General features: G+C 41.8%; 1 protein-coding gene across 9 annotated transcripts in view; it reads left to right on the top strand.

Moving 5' to 3' along the window:
* The first annotated feature begins 3,396 nt into the window (after positions 1-3,396).
* ANKRD26 (ankyrin repeat domain containing 26) overlaps positions 3,397-19,929 on the top strand; it is a 66,986-nt gene continuing 50,453 nt past the window's right edge. For 5 of the 9 annotated variants that reach the window (XR_013843186.1, XR_013843187.1, XM_079994009.1 and 2 more), the window contains exons 1-11: positions 3,431-3,921; positions 7,058-7,172; positions 7,393-7,566; positions 8,584-8,690; positions 10,845-10,982; positions 11,304-11,446; positions 16,359-16,392; positions 16,474-16,537; positions 17,149-17,209; positions 17,316-17,515; positions 19,716-19,851. Coding sequence is in view for 7 of the 9 variants with exons in the window: in XM_079994009.1 (XP_079850135.1) it covers positions 3,665-3,921; positions 7,058-7,172; positions 7,393-7,566; positions 8,584-8,690; positions 10,845-10,982; positions 11,304-11,446; positions 16,359-16,392; positions 16,474-16,537; positions 17,149-17,209; positions 17,316-17,515; positions 19,716-19,851 (1,429 nt within the window). In the remaining 2 variants the exon portion in view is untranslated. Of the gene's footprint in view, positions 3,922-7,057; positions 7,173-7,392; positions 7,567-8,583; positions 8,691-10,844; positions 10,983-11,303; positions 11,447-14,689; positions 14,741-16,358; positions 16,393-16,473; positions 16,538-17,148; positions 17,210-17,315; positions 17,516-17,595; positions 18,582-19,715; positions 19,852-19,929 lie in introns of all 9 variants that reach the window. The other 4 variants (XM_079994013.1, XM_079994011.1, XM_079994008.1 and 1 more) reach the window with 4 other exon arrangements.

Here is a 19,929-nt window from a genome sequence, read left to right as displayed (position 1 = left end):
CTCCTGCCTTGTCATTTGATAGGGTGCCCACTTGCCCTCCTTCTTAACCTGGAATGGTCTCTATTGGAGTCTCCAGGTCCAGTATAAAGACCATAAGAAGGGAGAGCAGGGACCTTGAAGTTCCCCACAGCTGTTAATCAAGCAAGCAAGCAAGCACACAGGTCACCTTTGTCACAGGACGCCTATGTCCTGGCCAGGCCTGCACCCAATCTTGTTTCTGTACACTCTTGTTTGTTCTCAGTAACAAAAATCATATTATCAACATATACAAGGAGAAAAGTTTTTTTCCTTCATTTGCAAGGAATCGTACAAAACAAAGTGGCACTAATAAAAGTTCCAGGGTGGCAACAGAAAGCAAACTAAAAATGCTTTTGCAGTTCATCAGAACTATCCAGCAATATCAAGTTATAGGAAAACTGGTGCTATTAACAGTAACCATAGTTGGTTAATTGATTTGGCAACTTCCATGCACATAAGGTCTGATGCTAATTCCGCCCGCCCCCAAGAGTTAAATGATAACTCATCAGAGGCAGCTACAGTTGCAAATGGGAACAAAATATCTATGATAGGAAGAGGAGCAGGTTTGTTCAAGTATATTGCAGGTAGAAATACTGTTTGTAATGAAGTGAGAGCAGTAGCTGATTGAATAAACAAATAAGAAAGTTTTGAGAAATCACATGTGATATTAAAATTCATTTTAATGACCTGTCAGGTGATTAACTCATCTGTCAGGAGAGCTATGAGATTCAGGTGAGGGTCATATGGCTTGTCAGTCCCTGCAGGTATATAACAGGAAGGCCGATGGCCTGCCCAGGCCATACCCGTCATCATCCTTGGCTTCACTCAATTTTGTTTATAACACTCTTCCATTTTCTTCTAGTTGTGAGGGTGGGGAGGGGCCTCAAAATTGGAGTAGCCTAGGGCCTCTCTTCATCTAAATCCGGCCCTACTCCTGAGTCTCACAGGGGTGTCGCAGAAAGACTGTAGCCGGTTAAGGGAGCCATGGTCTCAAAAACGTTGAGAACCTCAGCTATAGCAAAATGTACTACATCATTTTTCCCACTAGATGTCATAGTAATGTAGCTGTAGAAATGTTATCTTAAGAAGCTAGGCTGATTTTCACGGGTAACGCTAATAACAGGATTGCAGGTGTGCAACTTCAAGACCGAGCAATAAGTGAAGGGGATGCTTAATGTTTCTCCTGCCTTCACCTTCTCCTGCAATCTCACTGCTTTCCCCACGGTGGGTTTTTATGTGTCAGGATCAAGAGCATTACCTACAGTGAGGACTTTCATTAATAATTTGGTGTAATAATTTGGCTCCTACACATTGTGGAACTATCAAAACCAGATTCTTTTTTCTGGTTCTCATAGCACACTAGGAAGTATTGGGTAGAAATTAAATAAAGAATGGACATCTACGAACGGGGCAACTCATATTTATATTTTAAACTGGTGCCTGGTCCCTCCTTCTTTCCCACTACACATAGTGTACGAACAAATCGTTTTCAAAAATCCAGCCAAATCATAAGTTTGCTCCCAAGATGCCTCTGATATATATAATCCATGAGCAAAACAATGAACAAAAGGCAAGCAAGGTTCAAAGCAGCATAATAGGGCAAAGGCAGCCAGGATGAAAGCATGTTTGAACCATTATAATGTGGCCATTCTGGGAAATTGATTCAGGAGAGTTAAACGGACACATTTTTGCATGGATGCTATATTTATGCTACTTATCTGCACATGTAGTCCAAACAGGAACAGAGGCAGCCCTGTACTCACCTTCACCTCAGAGTAAGCCTTGTGTAAAAGTTCTGCATTGCTTAAGCTTCATTAAAGCACCACATTAAGATCTTAAGTAGAGATAATACTTTGGCCACCTCATGAGAAAAGAAGACTCTCTGGAAAAGACCCAGATGTTGGGAAAGATTGAGGGCACAAGGAGAAGGGGACAACAGAGGACGAGATGGTTGGACAGTATTCTCGAAGCTACCAGCATGAGTTTGACCAAACTACGGGAGGCAGTGGAAGACAGAAGTGCCTGGCGTGCTCTGGTCCATGGTGTCACAAAGAGTTGGATATGAATGAATGACTAAAGAACAACAAAAGTGATATATAGATCACTTTAAGCTTTGTCAAAATTCACCATTATAATAATGTTGTCGACCTAAATCCACATACTTCTTGATGTCTCTCTCTGTGTGTGTTCAGAGCAAAGTCATCACAGGTAAGTTCCCAAAGGAGACCCCAGGTGACAGATGGGGTCTTCTATATCAATTCTGGACTTCCCACTAGGTCCATTGCTGTCTTTGCTCTCAAGGCACTGAAGAGAAGTGGGGATCAAGGGCTCCTAGAACAATAGGATCTAGAATGCAGCAGTCTGATTGGTCCACAGGAGCCACCCAATCCAGCTCCAGGTGGAAGTGAATCCGCAACCTGATTGGCCTACAGGAGAATCCCGGAATTAGCCAATCACGTGGGGCCCACTGTGTAAATAACGTATATAAAGCAGACATTCTGGGGAAACTTTCATTCCTCCTCACCACTATGAGCTGAATAAAGAGCATGAAATCCACTCTCGACTCCGAGTACATTTCACTGGCGATGAGGATGGGATCCCGCTGAGCTGACTGCCACACACAGCACCGCCACCTGCCGCACCGCTGCCTCACAAGGCTTCAGCAGTACACAGCAGTACAGTGGTACCTCGGGTTAAGTACTTAATTCGTTCCGGAGGTCCGTTCTTAACCTGAAACTGTTCTTAACCTTAAGCACCACTTTAGCTAATGGGGTCTCCTGCTGCCGCCCTGCTGCCGGAGCATGATTTCTGTTCTCATCCTGAAGCAAAGTTCTTAACCTGAAGCAATATTTCTGGGTTAGCGGAGTCTGTAACCTGAAGCATCTGTAACCTGAAGTGTATGTAACCCGAGGTACCATTCCCCCACCCCCACCCATCTTCCCCCCCTCCACCCCCCTTTTTTCTCCCCCTAATGTCTCAACCAATGAAACGGATTTGTAAAAATGTTATATGGAAAAAATACGAGAGACATTACACATACTTCTGTAAAACAAGACAATCTTTAATAAAAAAAAAATACTCAAAATGGGGAAACGTTGCCAGCTATGGGGCACAGTTGTGTGAAACAAAGTACATGAAATAAAGTCACAGAGAGTTTTTGCCACGCGTGCAGCCCTCCTCATTTAACCCTGGGGCAAACCGAGGCTTCGCACGCAACGCACGTGGCAACCCAGCCACGCGCCCTGAAGAGCGGCTGGGAGGAAGAGAACCCGAGGAACTTTCAAGCGCAGCCGCGCATGCGCCACTTTAAAAGGAAGCGACCTCGCTGCCGGAAAGCCTTTCTCTTCGAGCGCATGCGTAGCCCCGCCCTGAGGAAAAAGCCGTTGCCTTGGCTGCGAGCCGCGCTTTCCTCGCCCCGCCCACCGTCGCGGTTCTGAGGCGGCGGTTGGCGGCTCGCGCGGACGGCCTTCTCCTCCCACCCCCAATCCCCAGTTTAGCCAATGGGCCGTTGAATGTCTGTCAGGGGCCGCTTTCGTTTCCCGGCGAGAGGGAGTCCAGTCGGCCGGCGGCTGCGCCCCCCGAGAGCCCCGCCGCCGCCGCCGCCGCCGCTGCCCCGCTTCCCTTCCCCCGGCCTCCGCCGACAGGGATGAAGAGGCTGAAGGGGATCTTGAGGCTCAAGAAGAGGCGGGCGGCGGAGCAGCAGCCGGCGTCGGCGGCGTCGAGCGAAGCGGTCGGCGAGGTTGCCGTGTCCGCCTGCGCCTCGTGCCTGGCCAGCGATGGCGCCTACGTGGTGCGGAAGAAAGAGTTGGGCCAGCTGCACCGGGCAGCGGCCGAAGGGAGCCTGGGCGACGTGCAGCGGCTCGTGCAGAGGCACGACATCAACGAGCCGGATAAGGACTCCAGGTGATGAGGGAGAGCCGCGGAAAAGGCACCCCGCTTCCCGAATCTGAGCCGGAGGAGGCTTCTTGGCATATTATTATTATTATTGTTGTCGTTGTTGTTGTTGTTTCGGGAATATAGCACCTCCTCCTCCTCCTCCTCCTCCTCCTCCTCCTCCTCCACGGTTTGGCTCTCAGCTTGGCCTGCTGCTGCTTCCTTTGAAGATCCAGTGGTACCTCGGGTTACAGACGCTTCAGCTTACAGACTCCACTAACCCAGATATAGTACCTTGGGTTAAGAACTTTGCTTCAGGCCGAGAACAGAAATTGGGCGGCGGCGTGGCAGCAGTGGGAGGCCCCATTAGCTAAAGTGGTACCTCAGGTTAAGAACAGTTTCAGGTTAAGAACGGACCTTCAGAATGAATTAAGTTCTTAACCCGAGGTACCACTGTATTCAGAAGCTGCAGCTAGTACTGCATATGGATCCCCATGTTTTTGACTTGGGAGAACCACAGTTATCTTACAAGTGCTGCACAGACTTCTCTCTCTCTCTTTCCAAGTACAGTGGTACCTCGGGTTACATACGCTTCAGGTTACATATGCTTCAGGTTACAGACTCCGCTAACCCAGAAATAGTACCTCAGGTTAAGAACTTGGCTTCAGGATGAGAACAGAAATTGTGCTCCGGTGGCAGCGGGAGGCCCCATTGGCTAAAATGCTTCAGGTTAAGAATGGACCTCCGGAACAAATTAAGTACTTAACCCGAGGTACCACTGTACAGTCACTCCACTGTATCTTCACAGTAGCCCTGTGAGGTATGCCAAGTCGAGAGTGAGTGAGTGAGTGACAGTATCCCAAAGCAAGGAATTCAGTCCCCTCCTAGGTCGGTGCCTCGCCCTGAACCCACTGCATTCTCATCCTGAATGCCGGAGATTGCTTTTTCAGTGGTTCAAAGATCCATAATAATAATAATAATTTATTATTTGTACCCCGCCCATCTGGCTGGGTTTTCCCAGCCACTCTGGGCGGCTTCCAACAAAGACCAAAAATACACTAAAATGTCACACATTAAAAACTTCCCTGAACAGGGCTGCCTTCGGATGTCTTCTGAATGTCAGGTAGTTATTTATCTCTTTGACATCTGATGGGAGGGCGTTCCACAGGGCAGGCGCCACTACCAAGAAGGCCCTCTGCCTGGTTCCTTGTAGCTTTGCTTCTCACAGTGAGGGAACCTCAGCATCCGGGCAGAACGATGGGGGTGGAGACGCTCCTTCAGGTATACTGGGCCAAGGCCGTTTAGGGCTTTAAAGGTCAACACCAACACTTTAAATTGTGCTCGGAAACGTACTGGAGCCAGCTCCTAGGGGTGGAGGTCACTTTGGCCTCCCCCCCTTAAAATATTTGAGGGGGCCATTCCTCATCTCCCCAATACTTTATTCAAGTTGGCACCAATTGAAGGAGTGCCAGGTGATATATGCAACAGTCACTGTATTTTCACAGTAGCCCTATGAGGTAGGCCATGTCGAGAGAGAGAGAGAGTGATAGTACCCCCTAAGCAAGGAATTCGGTCCCCTCCTTGGTGGGTGCCTGGCCCTGAACCCTCTGCATCCGAATTCTGGACGCCGGAGCCCTTTTTCAGTCATTCAAAGATCTGTAGGAGCCAACTCCTAGGGGCTGAGGTCACTTTGCCCCCCCTAAAATATTTGAGGGGGCCAGCCCCCACCCCCAAGTTGCTGGGCATGGCTATTCAAGTGATGTGTGTGCACCATGTCTTGTTGATTGATTATGTGGGGTGGGGCTTACCTGTTGTCGTTCAATATTTTATTCAAGTTGGCACCCCTGGAAGAAGGGCAGGGTGATATATGCAGCAGTCACTCCGCTGTATCTTCACAGTAGCCCTGTGAGGTAGGCTAAGTTGAGGGGGGCAGTACCCCTAAGCAACAAATTCGGGCACGACCTTGGTTTGTTCCTGACCCTGAACCCACTGCATCCTGGACGCCAGAGCACTTTTTCAGTGGTGCACTTGTGTCCAAAGATCCATAAGCACCAACTCCTAGGGGCCAAGGTCCGTTCGGGCCAGCCCCAATAAAGTATTTGAGAGGGCCACCCCCCAAGTTGAGGGGCATTGCCATTCAAATGTGTATGTGTGCTGCACCATGTGATCTGTTATGTGGGGCACAGCTTTCCTCCCCCCCCATATTTTATTTAAGTTGGCACCCCTGCAAAGATCACATAACGCCTTTGAATGCTTAACATCTGGATTTAGGGTGGGTCGGGCAGTTCCCTCGCACAGGGTGCTGAACTGAGGGGTGCAAAATTGAGAAGATTTGTGATTGGGAATATTTATTAGGGGGTGCCAAATTTTGGGCTCACACAGGAGGCCATATTATGAAAGATTACCAAAGTCTGCCCCTAACATTACATGAATAGGAGCATAGCTAAACTATGTGTCTTAAAAAGCAGCAGCTAAAGATGCTTCTGAGTAGGAAATAATTGGTCATTTGCATGATGTTTCCCTTACAGGGTAGAATGCAGGGATTGTGTAAAGCAGTCTTGGAGTCTTCAGCCCCTTCAGTACAGTGGTACCTCGGGTTACATACGCTTCAGGTTACATATGCTTCAGGTTACACACTCCGCTAACCCAGAAATAGTGCTTCAGGTTAAGAACTTTGCTTCAGGATGAGACCAGAAATCATGCTCCGGTGATGCAGTGGCAGCAGGAGGCCCCATTAGCTAAAGTGGTGCTTCAGGTTAAGAACGGTTTCAGGTTAAGTACAGACCTCCAGAACGAATTAAGTACTTAACCCAAGGTACCACTGTACATTCCTTGGGGTTGTTCTTGCCTCACTATTTTCAGGCACCTGTTAACTTCTTGCAACTTTTTACTTAATAAAAAAATAATGTAAATAATGCATTAATATTGACCACGAGAAACAGTAGGTGTGAGGAGTCTTTATTAAGTTGTGTCCATACTTGTCCCGTGAAGTTTAATAACTGTGTCAATCAATAATCTCTCAGGCTTTACTTTTAGGGTTGTTGTGAGGGGGAAATGGGCAAAACCAAAAGTGTAAGATAACAAATATTAAGTCAAATAACACATAGGAAAAAACTCTTGCTGTTCTGAGTGATGTATTGATTGTACTTAATGGTATGCCTTCCAGAACACCTTTGCATCTTGCCTGTGCTGGTGGATATACAGATATTGTTGCTTTCTTGGTAGGCAACAAATGCCAACTAAATTTCCGTGATAATGAAGGGAAGACTCCATTAATGAAGGTATGTATGAAGCAGTAATACAATACCACATTCTATAAATGCCATATCTAGTTGAAAATGCCAGTTTAGTACCACTTTTTTGTTAATGACAACCATCAACAAGTTAATTATTATAAAGTTAAAGTTATTTCTTCATGTTTCATTAAATTCTGATAGCATTAAATATTTGTTTGTATTAACATAATTTGTGGGCCTAATTTCCATTCTTTAATTGTTGCAGGCTGTACAATGCCAGCAGGAATTTTGTGCAATTTATCTGCTTGAGAACGGAGCAGACCCTAATATTGTAGATGCTCACAGTAATACTGCCCTCCACTTTGCTGCTGCTAATTCTGGTATAGCTGTTACAAAACATCTCCTTAAATATAATGCTGATATTGAAGCACAGAATGAGGTAAAGTAAAATTAGCTGAATACCATAAAATAATTTTTACTTCTGAATGCTCTTTTGAATGTTAAAATAGTTTATTGAATAAAAATAATTTTGCTTATGTTGTCAACTTGCATGCAACTTGTCTTTTGTGGCAAGAGAACATTGTAATGAGTAACTTTTGTATATTACCCACCCATCCCCAATCAACAAGTGCAACATGTACAATTTACCAAGCATTCATGTGAAAGCATAGCATGCTGGTTCTGGGTTGAGTGCGATATTATTCAAATTATTCCCCCTCTGTGGGAACAGGAAGGAGAAGAGAAAGACCTACTCAAAGTAATTAGGGGGTGGCGCTGCCCTGTCCTGCCATTGGTTACCAAAGTGGGAAGAGAGTAATTCAAAGAAGCCTGAAGCCATCCTATGTGCTTTTAGCACCTTGTATAGTACTAGTTTGGGTGCACAAAGCCCTAGAGGCCTTTCTTAAGGCAGTATTCTTCAATGAGACCTGTGAGTATAGGGTGGTATATAAATTTTAAATATAATATAATATAATATAATATAATATAATATAGCCGGGAACCTTATATTATTATTATTATACTATACTATACTATACTATACTATACTATACTATACTATACTATACTATACTATTATATTATATTATATTATATTATATTATATTATATTATATTATATTATATTATATTATTATTATATTATATTATTATTATATTATATTATAGGGTTCCCAGCTGTGTTGGACTTCAATTTCGGTCATCCCTAGACAGCTTAGCAAGCTGTTGGGGATGGTGGGGTTTTTGTTCAACAATATCTGAGAACTCTGGATTGAAGAACACTGTCTAAAGGAGCTCCCCTCACCTTCAGACTTGGAGTTCTCCCACCTTACTTTGTGCAAGCTCTGTTGGAGGCAGACAACTTTGGTCCACACACAAATGTCCTCAAGTTCTATGGAAAACAGTAAATATGTGTGTATTGCAAATTTTGTCTGCTAATTCAGTTTTATGCTTACAGGATGGGAATACTCCTCTAATTGTTGCTGTCACAGAAAACAATCGAGAAATTGTAGAGTTTCTTTTGGAAGAAGGAGCTTCTGTAAATGCCACAGATAATTCAGGAAGGTACAGTATGGCTCATTTATCTGATCTAAAGACTTAAGGACTAGTGGGGTGACTAGTGGGGTGCCACAGGGTTCTGTCTTGGGCCCGGTCTTATTCAACATCTTTATCAACGACTTGGATGATGGACTCAAGGGCATCCTGATCAAATTTGCAGATGACACCAAACTGGGAGGGGTGGCTAACACCCCAGAGGACAGGATCACACTTCAAAACGACCTTGACAGATTAGAGAACCGGGCCAAAACAAACAAGATGAATTTTAACAGGGAGAAATGTAAAGTATTGCACTTGGGCAAAAAAAATGAGAGGCACAAATACAAGATGGGTGACACCTGGCTTGAGAGCAGTACATGTGAAAAGGATCTAGGAGTCTTGGTTGACCACAAACTTGACATGAGCCAACAGTGTGATGCGGCAGCTAAAAAAGCCAATGCAATTCTGGGCTGCATCATTAGGAGTATAGCATCTAGATCAAGGGAAGTAATAGTGCCACTGTATTCTGCTCTGGTCAGACCTCACCTGGAGTACTGTGTCTAGTTCTGGGCACCACAGTTCAAGAAGGACACTGACAAACTGGAACGTGTCCAGAGGAGGGTAACTAAAATGGTCAAAGGCCTTATGAGGAACGGCTAAGGGAGCTGGGCATGTTTAGCCTGGAGAAGAGGAGGTTAAGGGGTGATATGATAGCCATGTTCAAATATATAAAAGGATGTCACATAGAGGAGGGAGAAAGGTTGTTTTCTGCTGCTCCAGAGAAGCCGACACGGAGCAATGGATCCAAACTACAAGAAAGAAGATTCCACCTAAACATTAGGAAGAACTTCCTGAACAGTAAGAGCTGTTTGACAGTGGAATTTGCTGCCAAGGAGTGTGGTGGAGTCTCCTTCTTTGGAGGTCTTTAAGCAGAGGCTTGACAACCATATGTCAGGAGTGCTCTGATGGTGTTTCCTGCTTGGCAGGGGGTTGGACTTGATGGCCCTTGTGGTCTCTTCCAACTCTATGATTCTATGATTTCTAAAGAAAACTGTTGCAGTTTCTGTCCCATGAATTGTAATATATGAAGAGACTATGGGTTGTATGCAAGAAAGTAATTGCACTTGCAGAACTACTTCTACTCTTGCAACAAAAGTTCTCCCACCGCGTGCCCTGTAGACCCCCCTGCAATCTGCTTTGAAGGTTCCTCCAACCCTTTGGAGCGGATTGAGGTAGGGTCTGTTCTTAATAATTGCCAGCTCTCCATGTTTTTATTCTCGCAGTAGAATTTCACAACCTTTAACTAGTATGCTATGGACAAAGGCTGCTGCAGTGAATAGACTTTGAATCTCATTCTGAAATGTTGCTTTGCTGGTGTAGCAATATAGTAGCCTAATCTTGACCAAAAAAAGAGAACATCTGCATGGAACTTCCTTCCTGTGCTGCCCACCCTTTCATGTCTCTGCTTTCTTCTTGACTCTCATTTCCATGCTTCCTACTCCGTCCTTTTTGGCAACCTGCTTTACACCTCCATTTACACCTTCACTCCAGTCTTGTAATGTGCTCTATGTGGGGCTTCCCTTGTGCCTGATTCAGAAGCTGCATTTAGTGCAGAATGGTGCAGCAGACCTTGTCAGTATATAACACCTGTGCTCAGATTCACACTGGTTGCTGATTTGTTCAAGCTGTTACTATTAGTATATAAAGCCCTTAGGAACTTGGGACCAATTCACCTGCAAGATTGCCTTACCTCATATATGCCCACTTGACCAGTTTGATCGGTGGAATCAGCACTAATACAGGTTCCACATTTGTAAAATCAGTCTTTTGGTGTGGCAGCATCTGCACTTTGGAACTCCCTGCCTATTGATATCAGGCAGGCGCCCACCCCGAAACACCAGATTCTGTGAGTATACCCTGACTACTAGTGGCAGGGATTCCACTAGTGGTAGCTTACACCTGTGCTGGATTTAGATAGGCACAGTTGAGAATTCTGCAACACTGGTCCCACTCACTACTGGCAGAGTTTGACAAAGCTGGGTGGAGGGATGCCTTGCCTTATCTACATTATTTTCAGTGTAGCAGATCTTGGTTTGTATTGTTCTGTTATCCAGCAGTGGGTAGAAGATCTAAGTTAAATTCATCAATAAAATTCAGCCGTTCTTGCCCTTTCTGTTTCAGAACTCCACTGTTGACTGCTGCTTCTGAAAAAAACCGTGATTTAACAAACATTCTTCTTCGACATGGCTCAGATGTTTTTCATAGAGATGGAAGTGGATGGTCAACAAAGGATTATGCTCTGAATAGCGGAGATCCCATGTAAGCTTTTATTTCTAACATTTAAGATTATTCATTGACCATAAAATAAATTGGTTGAATTTCTTCAATCATTGCTGGAATGAAAATATCTAATTATCTAGCTACTTGTGCATGCACGCACACACAAATAAATAAATGGATCAACTGTTATGTGAGAGTGGATCTTTAGAAAGTCAAAGACCCTTGCAAAAATTAGGGTTTTACTCCTTGAGTTGATGTAAAACTGTTCTTCTGGTTTGAGGTATGTTCTTATTCTCTTCTGAAGAATCAATTGTTTGTATTGTCATGATTTGTAAATATTATCTCCCTTCTACCCCTTAGTCTTCTGCAATATGTATCTGAATTTTCGAACTACAAAAATAAAGAACAGAGCTCTGGAGATAAAAAAGTATTAACTTTATTGAGCAGCCCAGAAAAACCTGGATATTCTGGCATGTTGGGCGCACCAGCTACAAACAAAGAAGGTACAATTTTATATACTAAAAATTTTATATACTAAAACAAGAGAATCTCTCCTTGTTCCGACATGGAATCTATGCAACTGAAGTGATCAGGCAAACTGAAGCTACCCTTTCTATGTTTCAAGTACCCAACTGGCAACTAATAATATTCACAAAATGATGAGAGTTGGAAGGGAATTTGAAGGTCAGTTTAAACCCTTGTTCATTGCAGAGTAGTAGGGGTTGTTGAGTTTTCATCCTGAAACAAGCCTGTACAGTATGTTAATATAGTGCAGAATGAGTGTGTGTGCATCTAAGGATTTCTTAAAGTTTATGGCACCTGAAGAATTCAGGCTTTAGGCTACTGAATTACACTGTAGCTATATGCAAACTTAGTTAAATGTATGCCATATTTGAGAGGCTAGAATAGAACAGCTTCTATAATATTGCAGTTACTTTGTGTCGTTGGCTGCTTAGTAAAAAATATCGCATTTAAGCATTTAAGTTTATACACACACTTTATAGAAGTAATTAATAAGTATTTGTCCTCTTAAACTCTCATTGTAATCCTGAACTTAATCATAATATCTCCCCCAATGGGGAAAGGGGGTGGCGTGGGACTTGGGAAGGGGTGGTCAGTTTGGAGAGAAGCAAATTCCATGACAAGGGACAAGAATCAAAACAGCAGTACACTAGGATTACTTTTTTATTCTTTGTGGGGTGTCTGCTTATTAAAATAAAAAGAAGTTCAGAATCTTGCAAGGAAGGTTCACTCTTTGATCTGCAAACTTAGTGCATGTGTATATTTACAAAGCTAGGCCCTGATACGAAAAATGATTGCCACAATGCTGCTTTGAAACATTATATACCTACCTTCATGTGAGACATCATGCTGCAACTAGTGCAACACATCCTGCCTATTCACTTATTTAATGGGTTAAAAGGAAAGATGAGTTACAAGGTCACTTCTAGCTCCGTCATTCTGTGTGGAGGGTATTGCTTGCAAGTTCAGTAGCTTTGGTTGCATGATAGATTCAGTTGCATTTTCTGGTGTACAGAGAAGTCTGGGGCTTAAGTCTACCCCCCTGCCACTGAAAGCTTTAAGGTAGTGGTGAAACTTCAACTAACCAAAACATATGATACCATGCCATATTCATATTGCCTAAATAAAACATTGCTAAGGATGTGGCCCTTAGCAGCTGTAACTTCCCAGCATTTTGGAGCTTAAGTGACCATGGAAATCCCTAAACATAGCATGTTAAACTGAAAGGGGTGCTTTTTTGGGTGGGACATCGAAACTTTGCTTCAGCCAGCATTTCATCTCATATCTTTGTGCTGTCACTTCTGCAGTAGAAACCTAAGAGTCGTGGTTATTGACTTCTAGTAATATTGTAAATTGCTTCAGGATCCCTCATGGGAAGTGATTCATATATTAAATGATGATGATGATGATGATAGTAATAACGTCTCTGAATGCACTGTGGAATGAGAGATGGCAGCTTAATTTCTGGCTGCATATCGAGCTTGCCAACAGCATTCAATTTGAACAACAGCCCTGGATTCTCAATAGTGGTATCAAAACAGCCAAATGAACAGTGCTCATAGAAAGTAGCTATAAGCTGGTGGAATCTAGGTTGGATACGTATTTCTTTAACCATAATTATCATAGTGTAAACCAGGGGTAGAAAATCTTTTCGGGTCCAAGGGTTGCGTTTTCTAATGTCTAAGCTGCCAGGGGCTGCATATCAGCCATGGTCAGGACTAACATAAAAAAGTGGATGAGTCTCCTAGCGCACATATGCACATTGCTGCATATTCACAAGTAACATGTTCATAACACTTAGTCATGCCCACAGCCCTTATACACAGAGAGAGACATGCACATACACATTTAGACTTACTGTCAACACCCTCTTTACAGTTAGTTAATCTTTCCCTCCAAATCTGTAATCTCAACAAGGATCCTCACACCCTTGCACAGTAATTGGGCTTAAAAATGCTGTTTTGTTGGAGCCATTGAGATACTTCTCCGCCCCCATCAAGCCTAATTAAGTGCTGCATGGGATGAATATTTGATGGCATTGTAGTACATGTGGAGGGTTAAGTTTTTCCTCCTCGGCTCTCCTTTTGCTGCACATCTTCCCCTCCCTCCTCAGCAGTTGGGCTTATTTTTTAAAAAAAACCTTCTGTTGCTCCTAATGGCACAAGCTCAATTGTTGTGCAGGGGGCTGTTGGGGGGCAGACATTTGTTTCTGCATCCTACTGTCCAGGGATCCTTTACATTTACCTTTTTTACATATATGTGTGTGTGTGTGTGTGTGTGTGTGTGTGTGTGTGTATGCCTCATGTGCCCCTTAATCCTGTTTTAACTGTTTAGTTTGGTGTTTTCCAACTGTTAAAATTACATTTTCATTTCTTAGGAAACACTGATACAATGTAAGTCTTTCCTTCAACATTGTCCCTTTTTTTTTTTAAAGGAATGATCAGGAAGCTTCCTGCCTGTATATATAACAAAAGTGAATACTAATGTTTCTCTTCTTAATTGGTGTTTATAAATTGCTCTAGAGTAAGTTTGTAGCATGAGAGAATTTATTTTGGTTGTTGTAACATACCCTAATGCTGGAAGGGTCAGGAGGATTAGATAGGTCCATCCACTTTGTATCCTGAGAAGCTGCAATCCTATACTCATTTAACTGGAAGTGAGCCCCATGTATCTCAGCTGGACTGCTATCTTAGAAGTGCCTCCTGAGAAATAAGACAAGAATGTTAGCATATTCATCTCAATACATTAATATATGTAATCTACCAAAATATGTAAGGAGAAAAAATGTGCTTTCACACTTGTTAAGACCAGCTCCAGATTCACCAGCAAATAATGCTAAATGGAATGGAAAACTTTCATGCCCTGTATTGGTAACCAGTCTATTTAGAAGGTGGGGGAATCATATCTATTAATGTAGTGATCAGATACAGTATTCCCAAGCAGAGAACTAAATGTATCAGCCACATCTTTCCAAACTACATTTTTTATCTCTAGTTGTGTCTTTGATCTTTTATGAGAAGTGGAGAAATCCAAATATCTGAGTGTGGGAGAGCGTTGGATGATTTGCCTTTCTTGAACTTGAATTGGTGGTTTGTTTTTCATTGCAGCATACTCATTACATTGAATGACTTGTTAGTTTATATGTGTATTTGTGTTTCTATATTTGTAATTGTTTTATGAATTCACTGTTTTTATCTATTCCTTCCATGCCTTGGCCTAAATAGATAGACAAGTGCACCTGACACTCAGTCACACAGCAGGAGATTCAGGGAAAGGTATAACAGTCTCCAAGGGTCAAATATGTAATGATTCGTTTAGATTTAGATTTTTAATTCAGATTCCCTGCTTTGGTTTGTGCTTACTGCTTTTAGAAAATCCGTAGTATATAGTTCAGTTGTAGCAAGCTGATGTGGAAATAACAGCCAAACTAGATGATGGGTTTGTGTGTGTCAGTATTGAGAAATACGGCAACCAAGGATGGATGCTTAAATCCTCTCCCCCTGCCATAGTTGTCATCCCCCCGCCCCAATGCTTTTCCTCCTGGGGAAGAAGTTGCTATAAGCATCAGTTTTATCTTTCATGGACATGGGTCTGATCAACATCCCCATATCTGCAATTGGTTTTAAAATGCAGAAATGCGAAATGCAATTTCTCATTTTACCTATCATCTAATTTAGCCCTTGGTATCTTGTTCTCTTCAAGAGTGAATGATTTAGAAGCGATTGTTGCTGTTCTGTGCTACTTGGATCCACTGTATGCTAGAGCTCCCATTGTGCACATGATGGCATTGTCTAAGCTTCACAGAGAATGTTCCTCAGGCAGTGAGGAACTTCTCATCCATAGGGTAATGGCCTTGCTTAACTAGAGCTCACAGTGTTACATGTCAGCAGAGGTAATTTGGATGAGTGAATTGTATTTTTGGTCTCTGAAAGTTGTTTCTCCATGCACTATCCAGTGTTAGGATGTGGGCTGTTCTGTGTAGCTTCTCATTCCTTTTCAGCCTGTTATGGGAAGTGATGTTCTTCAATCTCCTTGAATTATCTATTGGGAGGGGGGAGAGAATTTCCAGAGTTCTCATGTATGATGAACAGGCTCAGAAGCTTCCTTTGCAGAGAGCTGGAAATTTAGGAAAAGTACTTTGCATTTCCTACTCACCCCTGCCCCTGAAACAAGTAATTTTGGAAGACAATAGGGCTGACAATGGTAGAACTTCCATAAACCAGAAGTTTTTGAGCTTTGGATAACTCTTGGGGAAAGCCCTGATTTCTTTTCCCTCAGAATTTCCCAACTGAGATAGTGTGAGTGCTCAAAATTATTCCCAACATGGAAAGTGGCTTGTGTGCTTGTTTTATTGATTGATTTTTTTAAAAAAAAATTCTGACCTGCCTTTCAACAAGGCTCCAAATACACATTGAGGCATCTGTGAATGTGAAACTTTCTTGTACTTTGGCTTTAAAGACAACTTCACAATTAAAATAAAGATATGCCTATGGAGCCATTTTTCTACATTGATGCAATCAAAAAGCCACGACTTGAAAAGGAGTTGTGTTTACATAGATCCTTCTATTCATGCACACTTGTATCCATGTATATTGTTGATTATGGATTTGTATGCTAAATGGTCGTGCATTTCCACCATTCCCAATACCATAGGGAGCGATAAGCTTTACAATGGGGGAATCTTAGATCCGTGCTTGCTGTTTTTTATTTAGCTAGTGAACATGTACAAAAGTGCACAAGACAGTTATTTTCAGATTTTTAAAGATAATTTATCTTTGTACCTTCATATCTTCAGAGATTTGTACAGTTTAAAACATTTTAACTGAAATTGTTCCTTAAAGTTTGTTCATTGTCTTGATTTTTATGTTTTTATTGTGCATGCTTTTTAAACAGTTATTGATGACCATTCCTTTGGAGATTCATTCAGGTAAGATTTTACATCTGCTCTTTGATAAAATTAGTTCTACAAAACTGGATTTTTATTCTGATTTTTAAATGTTCATTTCAGAGATTCTGGAAAAGCAGATAATGACAGCTGGATTTCTTCAGAAGAAGAAGATTTCAGTCCTAAGGTATGTTATAACTTGCAGAAGTCAGTTGAACCATAACCTGTTAGACTTGGGTCCACCATCTGCTATTTGTACTACACCATACCTCAACCATGTGCTGCTCTGGTTCGCCAGAAGCGGCTTAGTCATGCTATACGCCGGCTCCCTCAGCCAAGAAAGTGAGATGAGCGCCGCAACCCCAGAGTCGGTCACGACTGGACCTAATGGTCAGGGGTCCCTTTACCTTTACCTATACTGCAACCAGTGTGATCAGTGTTTTCTTTTCGCTTGCGAGTTTTCCCCTGTTTGCAAACTCTAACTCCAGCAATGTACATATTTTAAGTACACTTAATTAATATATTGATTATTAAACCCCAGATCGATCGTTTTTATTGTTTATGTAGAAAATTATGCAGAAATTATGGTTTAAATAGGCTGGCTGTTTGCCATAATAAACACTGGTTGATTGATCCATTGATTGATTGATAACTCCAGTGATGGATCATTATGTAAAAGTCTTGGAGCTTTCTTCACCCACTGCTGAGAAAGAAACAACGTAATGTGGCCTTGTTAAAAATATAATATATGAAGTGTTAGTTCAGCTAAATTTTAACGTGCTTAAATTTTGTTTCCAGAAACCAGACAAACCAAGTTTGGCTCAGATAATGAATCTTTCCCAGCAAATCAAGAAAAATGGTAAGTTGCCTGTAAAACAGGTTTAGCATAACTTGCTTGAGCAATTTTTAAAAATAATTATTTCTCCTGTGTTTAATTTTTTGTGTGTGTTTGTATTTTGATGTAGTAGATGAGAAAAGTAGCATTATCAGAGCAGAACCTATAGCCATTTCACAACAGAATAAATCAGATTCTGAAGCTGAAGATCTGAGAAAGTCCCTTCCTAAGCCTTTGTTCCAAGTTCAATCCTTTCCTCATCCTGTTCTGTCCTCACCCGGCTCCTTTTCAAAGTGTTCCCAGATGACTCCCAAACTGGACCCTAAGCAGGTAAAAAAATTAATTTACAAGTTTCAATCTATCATTTGTTTATCATCTGTATTTTTATACCCACTTATGTTTGTATAAAGACAATGAAAATAATCAACCATCAAAAGAAAATATACAAGCAGTATCCATTAATTCCCCAAAGCAAGAATTGAATGATCCAAATGATTCTTCAATCATTGAAGAGGAAGAATGTGAGGAGGGGGAGGAGGAGGAGGAAGAAGAAGACGAGGAGGAGGAGGAGGAAGAAGAAGACGAGGAGGAGGAGGAGGAAGAGGAAGAAGACATGGAAGAGGAGGAAGAAGAGGAAGGAGAGGAGGAGGATGAAGAGGGCATAAAGGCAGAAATGGAAGATAACTTCAGTGAAGAAAAGGAGAATAATTTTAGTGAAGAAAACATAGAAGAAAGTTTGGGCAAGGTAGAAAACGTGAAAGGGGAATATTTTGAAAAACCAGAAGGAAGAAAATCTATTGCATCCAGTAAGCTTAAGCAGGAGGGAAATGCTTCTAATACTAATAGTGAAATAGATTTACAAAACGAAGGACTGAAAGAATCTGTTGGCGTCCCTTTGTCTTTTATTGATGGGCAATATGAACGTTCAGATGAAAACAGAGCTATTAGCAGTGTAAATAATGAACTGTCCAATTGTTCATTTGAAAAAGAAAAAAGTTCTAAATATGAAGACCAATTCCAAGAAAATGAGAAAAACACCAATATTTCACATGAGAGCCCCAAAAAAGTTTTTCCTTCATCTGAGATTTTTGAAGCAACCAAAGATTGTACAAAAGATGCATTTTCATCTCCCTCAAACAGTTGCCATGATAACGGGGTAGATTCAAACATGGGTGATGACATTGAAAACGATGATCCTGGGTCTGAGACAGAACTTGAAAAACACAAATCTAGAAAACAGAATTCCAAGGATGCTGATCTTTTGGATAATCAGAATATTGGAGAAGAACAGTACATGGATTCAGAAGAATTGGAAGAAGCAGTATGCGAACCACTAGTTCAGAAAAGTGAGAATATTGAGGAAGAAAATCTAAAAGCTTTTCAACCTAGTACCAAAGTAAGTAAATATAATATGATGGAAAAAATCATGTAGTAAAGCAAAAAATGAAAGGTAAAGATGAACTTCAGCGAAGGAATCTGCATTATGAATTAAAGGTAAAATCTATAGTTTCATATTAGCTACCCTGTCATTTTTTGTATAACTGCCATTGGATCACTGCTAGGGGTGAAGGGAGCTGTAGTGCAAAACAGATTTAAGACGGCTCATTGGCTACCTCTGAACTAGTGTAATGCATTTTATAAATGACTGCCCTTAAAAATTACTTGGGAACTGCAGTTGGTCCAGAACATAGCAGTGTAATGGTTAACCAGTAAGTGCTAGCTTTATTGTATTTTATCAGTGCTACAAAATCTGCATAGGCTACCTATGCATAGGCTACCTGCATAGGGACTAGGATACAAGAAGGACAGCTATGAGCATGCACAGTCTTTAAGAACTGCCTCAGAAATCCGTCTTAGGGTGTCTACTCTTTTTTATAGTTGGTAATTACTGTTTTTTAATTGCGAACTGCTTTCATGAGTCCATAGAGGAAAAGCACATAGAATTACAACGATAACAGATCAGTAATGATTTATGGTTAATAAAATAATGGAACTGTAGTTAAAAATAAGTAAACTATGACAACAGGTCATAGTTTAAGCCCAGCAGGTTTCCCCAAACCATGCCAACCTGCAACACCTCATATTATATCTGATGTCTGGTGCAGGCAGGTAAAGGTGTGGCTGCAAATGAACAATCGAGTTCTTAATTGTTCCTTGGCAAGTAGGGCTCACTGAGAACACCAACCAGCTGACTGGTTTCTGAGAGAACCCTCTTCAGAGTTCTTAGTGATTGACAGATTAATGGACATTTCTCCCCCTGTAATGCATTGGCAGCAGTCTGAAGCAAGATGTTTCAGATAAAAAGCCATTCTTAGTGTCTCCCACAAGAGGACCCTTGAGTGGTATTTTTAACTTTTCAACACAATCCTATATGTACATACTCAGAAGTAAGTATCATTTTGTTCAGTGGAGCTTACTCCCAGGTAAGTAGTACAGGACTTCCGCCTTAAATCTTACAAAATTTATTTGTATGTAGATTAAACAATAAGTGGGAAGTTTAATTTTTAAATTAGTACATTCTTTGCATTAGGGAGAATCTTCAGAGGAAGATGCTGAGAAAGAAGATGACGAAGAGAAAGATGGGGGGAAATCAGATGTTGTTGATAAAAAAAGGATACATATCAGTAGCCCTCAGAATCCCCTACAAGATGGTGCTGTTAAAAAGGGTACAAAACTCAAATTTTCTTTATATATATATCACAGATTATAATGTTAATATCATTTTGGAATTTCATTTCGGTCAG

Source organism: Podarcis cretensis, assembly GCF_951804945.1.
Source record: "Podarcis cretensis genome assembly, chromosome: 10".
NCBI lineage: Eukaryota > Metazoa > Chordata > Lepidosauria > Squamata > Lacertidae > Podarcis > Podarcis cretensis.
This window is presented reverse-complemented; position numbering and strand designations above follow the sequence as displayed.